General features: G+C 36.1%; 1 protein-coding gene across 1 annotated transcript in view; it reads left to right on the forward strand.

Annotated features, from left to right (window-relative positions):
• The window catches only part of GULP1 (GULP, engulfment adaptor PTB domain containing 1), a 54,637-nt gene that overhangs the window by 31,346 nt on the left and 6,627 nt on the right, over nucleotides 1-16,664 (forward strand). The window contains exons 8-10 of the mRNA XM_026069059.1: nucleotides 4,471-4,695; nucleotides 7,539-7,677; nucleotides 14,909-15,003. Coding sequence (XP_025924844.1) covers nucleotides 4,471-4,695; nucleotides 7,539-7,677; nucleotides 14,909-15,003 — 459 coding nt within the window. The remainder of the gene's footprint in view (nucleotides 1-4,470; nucleotides 4,696-7,538; nucleotides 7,678-14,908; nucleotides 15,004-16,664) is intronic.

Here is a 16,664-nt window from a genome sequence, read left to right on the forward strand (position 1 = left end):
AGCAGAATTCAAGGGCAGTAGTAAAAGGTAAGCGGAAATGGTTGGGAGCGAGAGAGAAGCAGCCCAAAAGGAACTGTGTTCCTCCCTTAACCATAAGTGTCAGGGAAATTTTGGCTGTTTTTTTTGTTTGCTTTGTTTGGAGGGTGGGAGGGTTGACTTGCTAGTTGCTTTGAGATCTTCATACAGATCCTGAAGAAGCAGATCTTCTTGTCAAGGAGATGTAATATGTATGTGCCCACATAACTCAATCTTGCTTATTGTGTCAGTGTCACCAAAAAATCCATTTTTAGCCAGTCCTAGAGCATTAAAGATATTGATTGATTAGACGTTTTTTAAGTTCTTAGTGATATACAGGTATAGGTCACATGTACCTGTTATCCTCATTAAAAGCTTTAACGTGGGGAAAAAAAACCAAAGAAAAACAAACAAGATAGAAGTTGGAACTGTATGCATATTTTCGATAAACAATTTTGGAATATGTTTAGGCACATTATTTGATTCGTGTTGCCATTAACACTGCTTGCCAAGTGGGAGGACCTGCATATTTTTTATTTGCCCTGGAACTATTTTCTGCTCTTTCAATTTTATGTTCTATATCCTGTTCAGTGAGATTTTTTTCACTAGGTTTTAAAATTCTATTGATGTTTATGATGTTAAAAAAAACTTGTTACTGAAGAAGTACTAAATGAGCTGAAGACATAATGGTTATTTAATGCAATTACTAATGCTTTTACAGTACTGTATGAACTATCAACTAATATATCCTTAGTAGTCCTAAATCTCAAATAGCTTACAATCACTAGTTTTGTAACTAACTCCATAATTTCCAATTCTAGGTCACAGTTTCCTACTGCAGTTATATACTGTGGCTGTTACTATATTACCGATTTGAATATTCTAAGAAAAACACGTAATTTATTAACCCACTTATGTGATTACTATTGGTATATGACACAGCGCTTGAAATCAATGTCTTGAGACTCCTGGTTAAAACCATTTTTGAAATGATTTCTTGTTAAGAAACTCAATCATGCTACGTTTTCTGGTATAAAGTAACCAAACAGTCCTTCAACATCATACTAAGTAGAATAAGGCAAAAATAGATCTTTTCACAGGTATGTAATAACATCGAATCACAATAGAGACCCAGTCTACTGACCTCGTATGTTAACCTCATTACGTGTGGCTAGGTGAAGAATCATTGTCATACTGTTCTCTTGTGTTGACAAAATGGGACCCAAACTGGAAAGTCATAATAATCAACCCTATCAATATTGCATGTTCAGTGTTACACAGTGGGAAGCTCAGAATATATACTATTACCATACAACATGGCAATTTAATATATTTTTACTGTATTTTCTCTGTTTACTTACTACATAAGACTATTAAGTTTCAGAAATTGCAGTTGTGTAGAAGAGTCTAGATACATACTGTTGTAACAAAGGGAACTTTTATAGTGATCAAAGGAATAGGTAAGACTTTCTAAAATCGTTTATAACATACGTTTCTATTCAGTGAAGGGAGGGGCATTAGGACACTCTCTGATTTTGATCTCTCCCTATATGACACACTTTTATTGGCAGCCTTGTGAACCAGGAAATTGCTGGACTCCCAAGTAACTCTTTGCCTAACTGATAAGTCTTGTTTACAGATCAACTCTTTGAAGACCATGTGGGAATTTAAATGAGGAACAGACAGGCTTTTTGAAAGAGCTTCTTAAAACACCCTGCAAAAGCACAAGGCAAAACAACCAAAAGAGCACATTCATCACTCCCAAGACCCTTTTAAGGCTGCATTCTTAGAGAAAGGGGCTATTTCCTTCTCCTTTTGCATTTTCTGAATTTGCTATTTTCTACTTTTTAAAGCCTTGTGTCACCCATCGCTTTGTGGCCTTCCGTTAGTTGTTTTCCATTGCTGCATGCACTTTCCTGCTGGACCTGTCCCATCTGTGGGCTCCTAGAATGCCACGGGCTATAAGCATAAAACAGCTGTGGGCCTCACGGAGACTGGGTGAGAAATGCTGAGGTCTTTCTGGCAGAGCAGCACTCAATATGGCACAGAATGAGGTGGTGTGATTCCATGCAGCAGTGCAAATTAAATCTGTTAATGAAACTAAATGTATTTCCAAAATGGTCATATAAAGCACTACATATTTTGGCTCACCATATCTGGTGCCAAACTACCTAACATTAACATTCATTTATCAGATAATTATGAGGAAACATGTCTGTTACAAATTTTGTATCACTGTATTATTATATCGAAACCTTTCAATACATGTTCATCATCCTTATATTTCTGCTGCTTTGCATCCTATATGCATTTTACTAGTTTCTCTATTTTTTTGTGATAAACATGCTTTTATATGGAGACTAGTCATCCTCTGCTGTTTTGTATTTCAGCGAAACAATTTGACTGTTTGCATTTAATATCTTCCAGTGTTTAACTATTATGAGATCTATTTTTTCCATATATATTTAGGAGCAAGTATTACACAGTAGTGGGAGAACAATGCATTGCAAGTCTTGTGTAGTTGTAGCATAGYGACACTCTTGAAATTTTAATCAAAATGATGCAAGTCTTTTGTCTTCATTTTTATTGATTGCCATTCCAAATCTTCAGTTTTGCAATTCCAGCTTAGTAACGGAAGTATTTTTCTTAGAAATTGCTAATTTTGAATAGAGAGTTTTGTGGTGTTCATTTTTAGTGTTCTCATAAATATGGCATTGTTATTAAATTCAGACACTTGTATCCTTAACCTGGCTTATCTGTAAAGAAAGGAAAGAAGAACTGAGACTCAATTTTAAAAGATTTGAAATGTTTTATTTTCTACATAACTATGAAAAAATTGGTTTAAAATCATTGATCAAATCCTGATCTAATAGAGTTGTGCCAGACTTTCAATGAAATAATGTTGTCCTATCAGTTATGTGACAGTGTATGAAGAAAATGAAAGCAGAATTTTCGCTGCGCATATCTACCAGTGTTTCCTCCTGGGCAAGCCAGGGTGATTTTTAGGCAAGGTACCTACAGCACAAATCCAGTTCCTGCATTCTGGGTGTATAACCTCTTGCCCTGGCCAAGAGCAACTGTCTGCACAAGACATCAGTTCCTTCCGTTAAGATTCAAAGATGAATCTGTCCTTTTCTATAGCCTTGTTCTAACAGTGCAAAGCTGTTTTGCTCAGATTTTAAGGTAGGAATTATGACTTGAACCCAGTAGAAGGATTGGTGGGGCATGTTTCTTAAATCAAATATTTGAAGACATTTCCTTTTTGCTTTTCCTTCGAAGATGAGTGCTAAAGGCTCTGTATTTCTAACTTAACTAGACAAGAATTCATTTCTTTTGAAGCTTTTTAGGACTGCAGATGTTCCCTATTCAGGCAAAACTTAAGGGGGTTTAATGTGGGCTTTTTTGTTTGTTTTTTATCAAAGTGGACAAAGCCTTCTGCTTCACTCTCAATATGTAGTGAATCTTGGTGGAATATACAGTAATGTACTTATCTTTAATGTGAGACAAACTAGGTTCAGTTTCTTCTCTAATTCAGACCAGGATCTTGAAGTTATTTGTGTCTAAGTTGTCATCTTAGATGAATGCCCTTAACGTCTGCCATTAGGCATTCTGGTGTGGATATTATTTGTTTGCCTCTCTGAAGCTGTTCTGTGGTTCACTGTTAAGGAGCTCTGGAGATCCAGAGAATCTTGTAGTCCTCAAAAAATTTTTTTCCCAGGCAGCAAAAGAAGTTTTATTCTGTCCTGGATCCTGGGCAGTGGTAGATGTATGAGGATTCCTTTGTAATTACAACAAAGGATCTCAGTTTGTGTACCATTCAGTTCATTCTCAAAGTTAAATTAGTTATTCATGCACATAGAAAAGATTGCAGAAGGGCATTACTGTCCGTAAATGTTTAGGTTTTCAAATTCCTTAGATGGGAAAATAAAATATAGCAAATAAAAATAGTAATGTGAGCTTTACAATTTGTACACTGTGAACTTCTATTGTAAGAAGATTTTAGTTAATTAATTTTTTCTTTCAAAGTTGGTGGGATGTAAATGGTAGGTGTTGCCTCGTACAGAGATCACAGTGAAAGAAAATTCTGGCCTATGCTGTAACCTCCAGAGTAACTCTCCTTACTGGATGTGTGCTTAACTGCTAATTTCCATGTGCAAATATGAGTCAATGCATCTGCCACACCCACTTTTGGAAAGATGTATGCCTTCATTTTGTTTTGATGCAATCAAAGAGCAAGTCTTCTTCATGCCAGTTAATGCTGGGCTACCTTTTATTGTGGTACATTTTTTGATTTTATTTAAAAATATTTTGGAGTTCTCTATCTTGTCACTATAGCACTGAACAACAGCTTGCAAACAAACTTTTTTGAAGCATGAAATGTATTTCTTCTTTTTTCCCTGACATTACCATGTTCTGTTCCTCAGAATGTTTTCTCTTTCTGTAATTCCTTTTCAGCTGCTGCACTTAAAGTGTGATAACGATGAACATATGTTTCAAAGACCCTCTACTTTTTTCTGGTGTAACAATGAGGATTCACCTCCTTGTTTAGATATGTCTTCCATTACCCTTACTCCTAGGAGTTCTCCTGACTCCCGACTACCATCTGGATTGTTAATACCACCACCTTCAAAAAGTGGTCTTCAAAAGCCAGCCAGTGAACACAGCTACCCAAGACCTCGCGTAATCCTGCTGTGCAAAAGCTTTTTTACTTTTTTTAGGCTTTCCAATGTTCTTTGTTCTTTATTAACTTGTATTAAAATTGTGCATTTTGGACAGTGGTTAGAGGACAGATGAGATGTATCTTAGATTCTCTTCTGAAACAAATACATAATTTGTGAAGATTTATTTCTGCATAGCTTCTCCCTGGTTCCCCCCCTCCCCCAAACAACAACAACAAAAATTCTTATTTTTCCAGCATTTTAAAACTAATCCATTAATGAATTACTTCTGTGTTATTTATCAATCTTTTGTTAAAATCATTATACTAAGAATAGTTATTCAAAGCAAACAATCTAAAGGTCTGATTTGAATGGCTTTTTTTTCTTTGATTAGTAGAAAAAGTCAGCCATTAAATATCTTTTAATATACCTTATAAAAACTCTGTGCAAAATGAAGGTTGAAAATTATCCTTAAATGTGAAATATGCATATTGCCCACTTTTCATAGCAATATGCGAATACTCTCAACTCTTCTATTTGCAAGTAACATTTGGCTGTATTTGGCAAACATCATGGCTTTCTGCATGTGTTCACTAAATAAAAATGCTTCTTGTGCTCGTATAGATTTAGAAATATCCATTTCTTAAAATAATTAAATTATATTTTTACTTAAGCTAGTTGTATCCATAGTATCAAAATGTCCAGTAACTTCAACAAAATGACACATAAACAGAAAATGTCAGTGAAAAGTTTGTTTTGCCAAAAAGACTCATTTAAGACTAAACATAAATACTGTTTATTTATTTATCTAGCTTCTATGTAGCCATAAACACTCTAATAAATGCAGGAAGATCTATTAGTATTTACTATCTCCAAGTCATTTTAGGATCATCCATCAGTGTTAATGGGAAGTGTAGCCTAATGCACAGCACGTACCTACTCTCATTGAACCCAGTCCCRCATTCCTGATGCAGACAAAACCTATCTACACTCAATTTTGTTTGTATGAAGGATATGGAGTTCACTATGGATTTACTTTGGGTCACAGCACGTACATTGCCCTGTTTTTAGTGGGGGCAGATGACCTCCAGTTATCTCTTCCAGCTTGAGCTATTCTGACTCTCTGAGGCTAATGCAAGTCCTATGAGCATCATACTGGAAGCCTACTGTGTCTAAACAGTATTCACTTAAGTCGTCTTGCAACAGACAATCCTTGAAATTCTTATGTCAGTTCCTGTTGAATGCAGGAAGATTAGCGCATGTGTAGAAGTCTTATAAATTAGTTATTTTGTAAAGCAAATTCAGCTCTGATCTTGGAGGGAGTAACATGGCTGAGAGAATTGCTTTTTAAAAAGATCAAAGTGAAAAAACAACATACGAAATGTGGATTGGTTCATGCGTGGCCCTTCAGTGTACCTAGATAGAAATATCCCAAGTTCCTGGAGGTAATGAACAGTTCTAGATCTCTACTAATCCAAATTTCAAAAATGAATTCAAAATTCTTAAATAGGTAATATAAGACTTCCTCATCTAGTTTTCTTTAAGTGCTGTATTCAATGGAAGACTATGATTCATATCCTTTCCTTCTCTGCAGCCACTGCAAAATCCAGAGGGAGGTAGTTCAAGGCTACCTATGGACTTAGCTTAGAAGTTTGTGACATCTTTACTGTGAAAGGATTGCTTCAGTAGCTGAAGCATGGACACTAAAGGAAGTAATATTCGAAAATAAGGTTTAGGCCCATGAAACTCTCATGGACCAGCCATGATAAAAGTTAGCAATTTGCCAGGCTGTGGTATACAGGTATTCTGCATAAAAGAATGTCTGACCAGTTTAACTTGCGCTTAAAACTTTTCATGCAAATATTATGGTTAAACTGGATCTTTTTTAAAAGTAGCAGATTGTCCCTGTGCCTGGTGGTATAGTCTTTCTGTTACCCAGAATGTAGTATTTTATATGTCTAAGTAATAACATTAACATATAAACTAGTTTTGTACATATATTTTGGCTTGAGTTTGTCAGTCTAAGTTTTAATCTATTTCTTCATCTGTTTTTAGCATTTAGTTTGTTTTGGCTTAACTGTGCCTTGTTTATGTCCTGAAGTAGTGGACTGATGGCAGGAGGAGAGAATCGTTAAAACATAAATATGGCTGTAGAACCATAGTAATTGTTGAGTTGGAAGTGGGTGGGAGGAGGGGTTGTTTATCTGGTATTTTTTGAAGCCTGCCAAAAATCCCAGGCTTTACTAATGAAATCTGTTCTGCTCCATATTCAAGGATGAGAAAGTTTTATTTTGATTTTTGTATTCAGTATATTGCATTTCTTGGTTGCTACACAATAAAAATACACTTGAAGCTTTGGTCACAGCAGCTTTCTTAAGTTGTCAAATAGGTAACCACATAAGGAAGAATTAGTAACTAGAAATACTGAGATTGTATCTTTTAAGTTCAGCTATTGGTTCTGTGCATTCAGGGATATAGCATATTGCTATTGCCTTATTATCTTAAATGGGTCTTGTGAACAATATCTCTATTCACACTTCTTTGTGGAATATAGAACTGTTTGTCTCCAAGCTTTTCAGGTTTAACTGTGATATACTTCTGGCTGTATCAGATGTACTGAAAAGGGAAAACTTACAATGCTGCTTATGTATTGGATAGTTTTAGCATGTTTCATAGCCTCCGGACTGCAAATGCCATTTGCTTGGTGTCAGGAGCTGGGTTTTGCATGCTGTTGTTTTGTTTTGTTTTGTTTTGTTTTAACTTTTTTGAAACTGTTGCTCTTATCTGCATGCTGAAGAATTCAGTATTGTGATTTTTTTCCTTTAATGTGAAATACTGCCCTAATATTTATTGTCCTTATTGTAGGCAGGCAGTGTGACACCTAAATCACCCTCCACTGACATCTTTGATATGGTTCCCTTTTCTCCCATATCCCCTCAGTCATCAACACCTACTCGCAATGGCACACAGCCTCCTCCAGTACCCAGTAGATCTGCAGAGATCAGTAAGTTTTGTGACAACTGACCTAATTTTTGCTTACATTATATTTTTCAGTAAAGCATCTGAAAAGATTTATGTACATTTTGCATGACAAGGCAAATACGTTTTTTGTAAATTGCATTTGATGATGCCACTTCATTTTATACCATCTTCCCCAAAGACTTTGATGTTGCTGTCAAGTGACATTATAAACAAATTTATCTACTTGCTGAAGCTATTATATTAACAGTTTGAGGGAGTTTGGGGATTATAACTTGGCTTTTCTTTTTACAGTATGTTTTTTGTAGTTAATTCAGGAAATATTTTGACTTTCTATTAGTTCTTTCCATATCAAGACACAGTTTTAGCATCTACATTTCTGAGGGAGGCAGCAGGTGGAGTAAGTATGGTGAAGATAATGCCGAAGGGAGAGCTGAACAAGTACTGTGTTGGCATAATAATTTTAATATTATTTTTCATATCATCTACAGCTTTGTTTTTCAGCCACAGTTGATGGGTCTCTCCAGATTTGCGGACCACTTCTAAAAGATCTCTAGCAGATGACTAGGAACAGCAAGTTTATTTTCCAAAAGCTTCAAGGCAGTCAGGGAAAGGTTTTCACCTTCACTGGAAAACTTTTTTAGGAGTCCACAAATAAGTTTTAAAAGCTTTGGAAACCACTGAGGAGATGGGGATGGGAACACAAGCAGTGTTAGAGGTTGTAGAAATATTAGTCTGCCTGTAATATAGTCTGTCTCTGATGCCTATTTTAGTATGGATAAGGAACATTAATGTTACTACTTGCCACAATGTAAGACCACATTCTAAGAGTTTCTGCCAGTTTTGGGAAATACTGCTAGTACACAGAATTTTCAGATATGAAGAAGAGCTGTGCACAATTACAAAGGCACATGGCAAAACTTCAGACAGTCTTCCCCAATATCTTATGTAAACATCTTCCTTTTCCATTGCTCGCAGTGCTTGCCACCCTCTGAATAGAAAGTAGATGCCCAGGCTATTGATTCAATATAAAATTCTTTCCTTTTTCAAAAGAAGATTTTAACTGAATTTAAATGAATTTATATGTTATTATAACCTCTTTCTCAGAGGTTATAATAACAGAATTAAAGATTAGCTTAACAGGTTTTCTTTATGTTCTATTAAGAAAATTTTTATGTTTTTGTTTAAAAAAAAAAAAAAAGACATGCTTTCAAATTTGTTCCTCTGAAGCTACAGGCATAGACATAAAATGCACAGCATATATATCTGGCTTCAAAATTAGTAACTTGAATTACAGGACAATTTTTTTTTTTTCTATTATACTAGCTGTTGTTCTGCCTCTGCTTTCATTGAAATCAGTGCTAAAATTCTTTTGGACTTAGTGAAAGTCAGCACTCAACACTGGTCTTGCAAATTCCACCTTTGTAGGTTTTGTATTTGTTTAATCAGTGAGACTTGTGTTATAGATAATACTATAAATAGCTTATTTATTCAGTGATATACACTGTTTAATAAGTGTTATGATTCTGTACTTTATTCATTTGCATTAAATTAAGATGATGTAGTTCAGAGTATAGGCAGTCAATGCCACCTCTTATCATCACTGCTCTTTCAGTCTACCTTATGGGTACTCTAAGCATATGTGGAAAATTGTTGATTCATCAGCTGTTAACACCCTTTGGCATATTCCAAAAATACAGTTTGAAACAGAAGGTGAATATTTTGTAATCAAACAGGAACTTAGTCTTGGATGAGAAAGTTCAGATCCCATAAGAACTTCATTCCAGCTGTGTAATATTTCACTATTATAATAGTGTAAAATAATATATTCTTTTATGTGACGTTATTGTTGCCAGTACAGGCAAGCTGGCATTTCTTTCTCCAATATACATCAAGTAGATGGCAACCAAGGGGAGCCAGAATTTGGAGTTTCCCCTTTTCTGAGGTCCTCTTTCATGTTCTTGTCTCTACTTTCTTTGCCACTGCACTTATCACTTGAGGGAGGGGTTTTTCATCACTTTTGATGAAGTTATGGGGTGATCTTTTTCTGTTCCTTAACACTTTCTTCGCTTTGACCTTTATCACATTTAGTAGTAAACAAGGAGAAAGATGAGGATATGCCATCTGTTTTCCAGTGTCAATCTCGATTGCTCACTTCCTCTGAGCAACATACGTGGGATTCATCTGTTACCTAGGGATGACACTTGCTCTGCTCAAGCAAAACGTGCTTTTCAAAGCTGAAGTTCACCTTTCTCATTAACAGGCCAGCTGGCAAATCATAACACTGCACAGGAAAAAAAGATCTCATTTTCAGGAAACCAGTAACATCATCAAGTACTTTGAAGAATTCAAAGTGTTTCATTGGAGAAAATTGGCACTAGGAGGACAATTTAGCTTTTCATAAAGAAAAAAGCCCAGATTTGACAATTTTGCTTGCCAGCTCCCGTTCAGGTACTTAGGATTGAGCTTTAGGCTCCATAGTTGATCATGTTAATTCTACCTTTCCTTATCTACAGAGGGACCCTAGCACTGGCTGGAAAATTACAATTCCATTCAAGAAAGATTTTTAAAGTTTCAAAAAAATTTTTGAAAAGGTCTGCAAGACTTATCCCAGAATATCTGGTCACTCAGTGAATCAGGCACTGGGATGTGGTAAAGTTCGAATCCCAGTACTCCCTAATTGAGCATGTAATTTTGAAGCATGTCTGAAAATATCCTGTGCTATTGTCCTTCTCTCATCAGAAGTTCCAGCTCATAGTCAAGACTCTTCCTAGCAAAAGCTTGAGACCACTGCATTCTCATGGAAGAGGGAGTGTGGGCTACTTAGATTATATGTGGGCATGTATATATATGTGTGTGTGTGTATATACACATATATATACACGCACATATGCGTTCACACATATATAAAAATATATATGTATATATATAACCTAACAAGCTATGTTAGACACTCATGTTTTGCACCAAAATTGGGAGTTATAATTGATGTCTTTTCCTTTGACTAGCTTTCTGCAAGTAGTCAAGAAATGGGGCTTTCTAATTTTAATACTGGAAGAAGAGTGCAGCACTGGCCTTTTCTTGGAAAGATTATTATTTCCAAGAGATTTAAGCTTTTAAAAATGGGATAAGATTCTTGAAATTTCCAGATCTTAGTCAACAGTATAGCAATATGGCTTCTCAGTAAATGTCTGCTCACTATTGGATACCTTCGAAATACCAAATAGGTTATTTTTACAACCTAATCTAAAGGAGAAAATTGCATGATTTTTGGCCAGGAAGCTGCATATCAAGCAAATTCGTAGTGTCCCTGTAGGTGATAATTGCAAAACAGTGATTCTTTCAAAAACAAAAGCCTTTTCCAGAGTTGTATCTCTACTCAAAATGTTCCTGAAAATTACTTTTTAAAGCTTATTTTACAGTCAGCAGCTTGGAGGCTAAACATAAACAGTGCAACCCCATATAAAAATTGCTCAGCTGAAAAATTGACCCATACATAGTGCAAACAAAAATGCAGTGTTAAATGCCATGCTGCTGCTTCCTTAGGGCATGGAATAAGAGACAGAAAACATTCTTATGGGTCCTCTTAAGAGGAATTAATTTTTATATTTCTTCTTGGCACAGCATTATTGTCATATCTCAGAAGGACTGGAGAAAAACATTCTCTGTCAAACTGTTCAACGTTTATTTCTCTCAAATACATCTGCAACGATCCAAGGTCACAAATGGTAGACTTAGAAATCATTCCAAGATGCTGTCTTTCCAAAGATATTTAAGAGTCTGTTTCAGAATAATAGTGGAACCATTTTTTACGCTGCAGTAATTCCAAAAAAAAAAAGGGGGGGGAGTGGGGGTAGCCTGCAGATAAGGAAAAGGCTTCCTGGACTTTGCTACCCCAGCTTATCCCAAATATTTTCTTGGGTGCTTCTCTTTAATGTGATTAATTTTTATTTGTCAGCCCAGCTACTCCAAGACATCTGGGGAAAGCATATATTGGCATAACTCTTTATCTGCATGGTCGCTAATGTAAAGAAGATTGAGATGCTAAATGCAGCAGAAAAGTCAAATGTTTGTGGAGTTTTGTTTGATTCTTGCTAGTTTTGAGTTTATTACAGAGGGCGGGCCACGACTCTCCAGTATTTCTTGTTTCTGCTCTGTTACTCTGTCCTGAATGTCAGATAGGTCACAGGAACAAGAATTTATTACCTGTTCATTTCTTTCTGTGGTTTGGGTTATGGTTGTAAAATATTAGCATTTCATGGTTTTGAATTTTTTTGGTCAGTTTCCCAAGCTGTGAATTTATTTGCATCCAGGAAGGAATGGAATTGGCCAGAATGAGGAAAAGGAAGTTATATATGTTGTTTGAAAAGATCAGTTTCAAAGGCTTACTGGTTGCTATATATTGGAGAAAAATTTGTCTGTCTGTCTATACTACAGCTATTTTGGAGTATGCCAGGAGAGATAGTCTTGATATATTTAATATATCTTCATACAAATAAACTAGCATGAAAAATTACTGATTTGTGCTGTCTCTGTTAAAGGGGCCCCCTCTGTACTGTGTGGTGAACAAATGGAGGTAGGCCTGTGGAAATCYTGTGCAAAAGTGGAGCTTTTTAGGACTAAATTTCAGTATTCATCCAGCTTGGATATATCCATCAGCTTCTGTTTAAACATGAAACACTGTTGATGCTATTGAAAATATGTTATGGAACTTTGTCCATCCATGACTTTTAGCAGTGCAATCTTTCTTATATCCGTTGACTTTTTCAGCCTGCCACTGAAATGGTTACCAAGTTGTTAAAGGGATAGTTCCCAAAATAATATTTTGTAGAAACCCAGGTAGGAAATACCTATCAGTTTGGAATTTGATTGTCTACAGAGCTTATTAGGCTCAGCCACTTAGTGTAAGTCACTCTGTAGCTAATTTCAAAGTATGCCTTGAATAACAGTATAAACATAGTAATTGTCTGCCTGAAAGCAGGTGAAATTAAAAGAGCTATACCTTCTGCAGTTCTTCTGCTACTGAGCTCAGAAATGCTGTCCTTAGTAAAAGCCCAATAATTAGGCATGAATGGGAAACTAGTCAGAATAATGTGCAAAGTACTTGCTTTTAGAGATAGTGATAAGTCATATTTCAGTGCTAAGCAATGCAAGAGTTGTGTTCTTTACTGTTCTTTCATAAATATATTCTTTGCATGTTACTAAGGCTTGGTGTTGAAACTGCTGCTTTTAGCTGTCTGACCACACAGAAAGCTGTCAGCTCCTTTTTAGGGTAAAAAACTATGGAAAGAAAGAAAGAAAAAATGTACATAATGTACATAATGACAAATAGACTTAAGCAGGACGTAAAGCATAATTACTTTCTCCCCAGTACAGGTTAGATTGACCATCAAAGCTGCTACAGATCAGAAGGTTACTAGGGAGGGAGCATCAGAGCATGTAAGGACACTGGTCATACTGGAGCAGTTCCATTTGGTCTGTAAAAGAAGCAAGAGACCAGGCAGATCCTAGTTTTTGTATTAGCCTATCCTAGTCAAAGTGTCTTTTGCATAAAGGTGGTCTGCCTCTGCCAATAAAGATTAGACTTTTACTGACTCAGGTGTGCTTTTGGAATAAGCCTCTCAGATCTGAGCCATAAAGTTCCTGCTTGTTTCTGTACTTTGTTGTGAGAACAATGATAGCTGCTCATTGTTTAAAATATAATATTGTGCAATGCAGCATGATAACCCTAACAGATTAGATCAAAGCCTATGGAGATGTCATGAATGATAAAACATTGAAGAGCCTTGACTAGTGCAGGGCTAAAATTCAGGGATGCTAAAATAAATAGACGTTTATTTAGCTATATACACATTCTTCAGCATTAATAACAAGTGGTAACACTGCAATATGTATTCACTTAATTTAGAAAATGCTTTGCAGTGTTCTATTTAGTGCTGCATAGTCAATTGTCAGCATTCCATCTTATGATGTTACAGGTAATGTTTTGGGCTAAAACACAAAACCAGCTGGTAGTTTCAAAGATATTAATATAGACCTTTTTACTTTTATGGTTTTAAGCTAACAGTTTTAAGATAGGTATTACACTTCTCAGGTTTCCTGCTGGGCCAGYGTGCAGGTTAGGAGATAGAATATGGTTTTAATTTTCTCTCCAGGAATAACAAGGCTGTATTAACTTTGCTCTGCCATTGTTGCAGTCAGTGTGGTTGAATTTTGATAGCAAAATGATTTTCATACTGGTTTAGGTCAATCCAATGTGAACTAGAACAACTGTTTCTAGACAGCACTCTTACATGTAGGGAAAAAACTTCCCACTACTGAGGAGAAAAAAAATGGAGATTAGTTGGGCTATCAGATAAGCAGAACTAGCATTACAGTGTTCTAGTAAGAAAAAAGGGGGTTCTTGGAGGGGGTGGTTCTTGTCTGGACCAAACCAAAAAAACCCTCACCTCCCTACCCCCACCAAAAAGCGTAATAGAATTAAGAAGTGAAAGTGGTAAACTATATGGTATTGACAAAGAGAAATTTTCAGTCATTCTATCAATGGATCCAGGTTTAGTGGAATTCTAGGGTAAGTGACCTTTAATGGTCATCTGGCTTTTTCATTCTTCCTTGATTGATTGATAATATCATCCAAGATTTAAAAACCCTRACAATTAGTTTTAGTTACTGCAAGCTGTGCATTGAGGAACTCGGTCGAATGAAGGGCTTACCTTCCATGAGCAAAGGTAGTTGTTTGTCTTTGCAAAGAAGTCCTTAACCTGATGACAAGAAGTGGCAGACGGGGGACCTGAAGACTGGTTTGTTTGCAGCAATATGTTTCTGATAAAAGATTAAAATTAAATTTCACAATTGATGTACAGTTGTTCCCTCTTCATTTCTGAAAATCCCATATGCGCTGATTCTAGAACTCACTTCACTAGGGGATCTCTTACTTAAATTGGAACTACTACTTGTTGGTTCCCTAAAATCCCTGCAGAAGATAAAAGCATTAATGAAAACTAAATAGAGGCTTAAACAGAAGTTGGTGTTCTGTGAAAGATGGTGTTCTTGGAAAAATATTTGAATATTAACATTTGGAATGCTAATCTAGACCTGACTTTCAAATTCAGATGTTAGTTTTTTCTTCTAATTGTTAACCAATTGCAGGCTTAGATGTACTATTATTCAGCTTTTTAAGGAGATGTCTCCTTTCAAAGAGCTGTTGTTAGAGACCATACCTTTTCTCTCAGTGACTCATTTTTCTGTTATTCCAGAGAGAGACCTTTTTGGAGCAGAACCTTTTGACCCTTTTAGCTGCGGAGCAGGAGATTTCCCTCCAGACATTCAGTCCAAACTAGATGAGATGCAGGTAACTACTGACTTATCAATTATGTGATTTTTCGTTGCCACATGAATATTCATGAAATATATGTTTATAGTATGTTACAAATACATTTGAGACTGCGCACACAGAGGAAAAAAAAAGTATTCTTGACTTTGAATTAGAACTGGAATTTGTCTGCCTGGGAATCCTTAAAAACCTTAGCCCATGGTATTAATGCAGACACCTGCACCAATGCAAGGTTTCTCAGCAGCACAATCAAAATGGATACTGCTGCCCCTGCCTAGGAAGGGATTGAATTGGAACAGAGAGCTGAGGCGAGAGGCCTCGAGGCAGATACGCTGATCTTGTCACCCTTTGGTTCCAGTAACCATCACTACCCTTACACCCTGATGGTTCCCTCGGTGGCAGCAGTGTGGGTTTCCATAGCATTGGCACAGGCAAAGTAGGAGCAGGGGCCATGGCAATTTTCTGCTGCCTGTAAAAATATCTGCCTTTGACTGTGGTACTCTGGGACACTTAACCTCATGAGAACTGATCCAACCTTTCTCAACTGATGTTTTTTCATGAGAAAATGTTAATTCTGAAATACTGTATGGTATCTGAGCAGATACTGCCCTGATCTTGGTTGAATTAAGATTTAATTTCTATTTATTTTCCTAAGTAAAATTTTGAATTCCTGTTCTGTGTGGAATTTCATTTTCCGTGCCAGTTTTAGAACAGCACCACTAGCAAATTCAGCTCAGATAGGAATTTTAGTTTCTTGCTCACATTCACTCTGGCCTGCATAATTCACACAGTAACTAAAAGCCAAAATCAGCTTTTCACTTTCATTAAAATTGCTTGTGTTTTGTGAATGCCATAATGTTACTCCTAAGCCCTTCAGCACAAAAACAGAAATCTTTTAGTACTTCACATTGATATATATCAATGTATCCGTTGTGTATAGCCCATTGTAAGAAAAACTATACTATAATATCTGTAGATACTGGAAAAATCCTGTGACTACAGGTAAGTATCATGCACTAAGGTTTCTTATCACAGACAATGTTTTGACAAAATTTTACATGTTACAGTACAAGACATGCAAACTGCTATCACTTCATAAAACATCAGCAAATCGAACACTGGAAGGCTATTTTATCAAAGATTTTTGAAGTCAAAGTGGAACAGTCTAATCGCTGTTTCTAATCTGTTGGTCGAAAAAAACACCCAAACAACAAAAAACTCCAAACCCTAGGGCTTTACTATGGCCTACCAAAAAGAATCTTGCCTTGGTCAGGTATTCCCCCCCTGCACACATATTTTATTTTTTCCAGCTTTCCTGTGTGCTTTCTATTCTAGTATGCTAGCATACCAGTCTGGCATACCCTGACACCTTCACTGAAAATTAATTTGTGGGTCTTTGTGTAGGTACAAAACTTGCTCATATATAATCCAATTGAGATCAAGGGTAAAGCTGATCAGATGTGAAAAATTCACTTCTGATTTTGGCCAAAGCAAAAGCTATGTATAATTAATTAAATATGACATCCTTCCGGCACTTTGTAAATCACCATTGGTAGATTTAGTTGCCAGGTATGTATAAGTTCTTTCTGTAGATGATGTTAGTATGAATCAGTGGTGGTGCATAATACAAATTGAAACATGTTTTTGCTAATATCTCTTTTATCTTCTTATGCTTCCCT

This window comes from Apteryx rowi, unplaced genomic scaffold, assembly GCF_003343035.1.
Source record: "Apteryx rowi isolate R43461 unplaced genomic scaffold, aptRow1 scaffold_286, whole genome shotgun sequence".
Taxonomy (NCBI): Eukaryota; Metazoa; Chordata; class Aves; order Apterygiformes; family Apterygidae; genus Apteryx; species Apteryx rowi.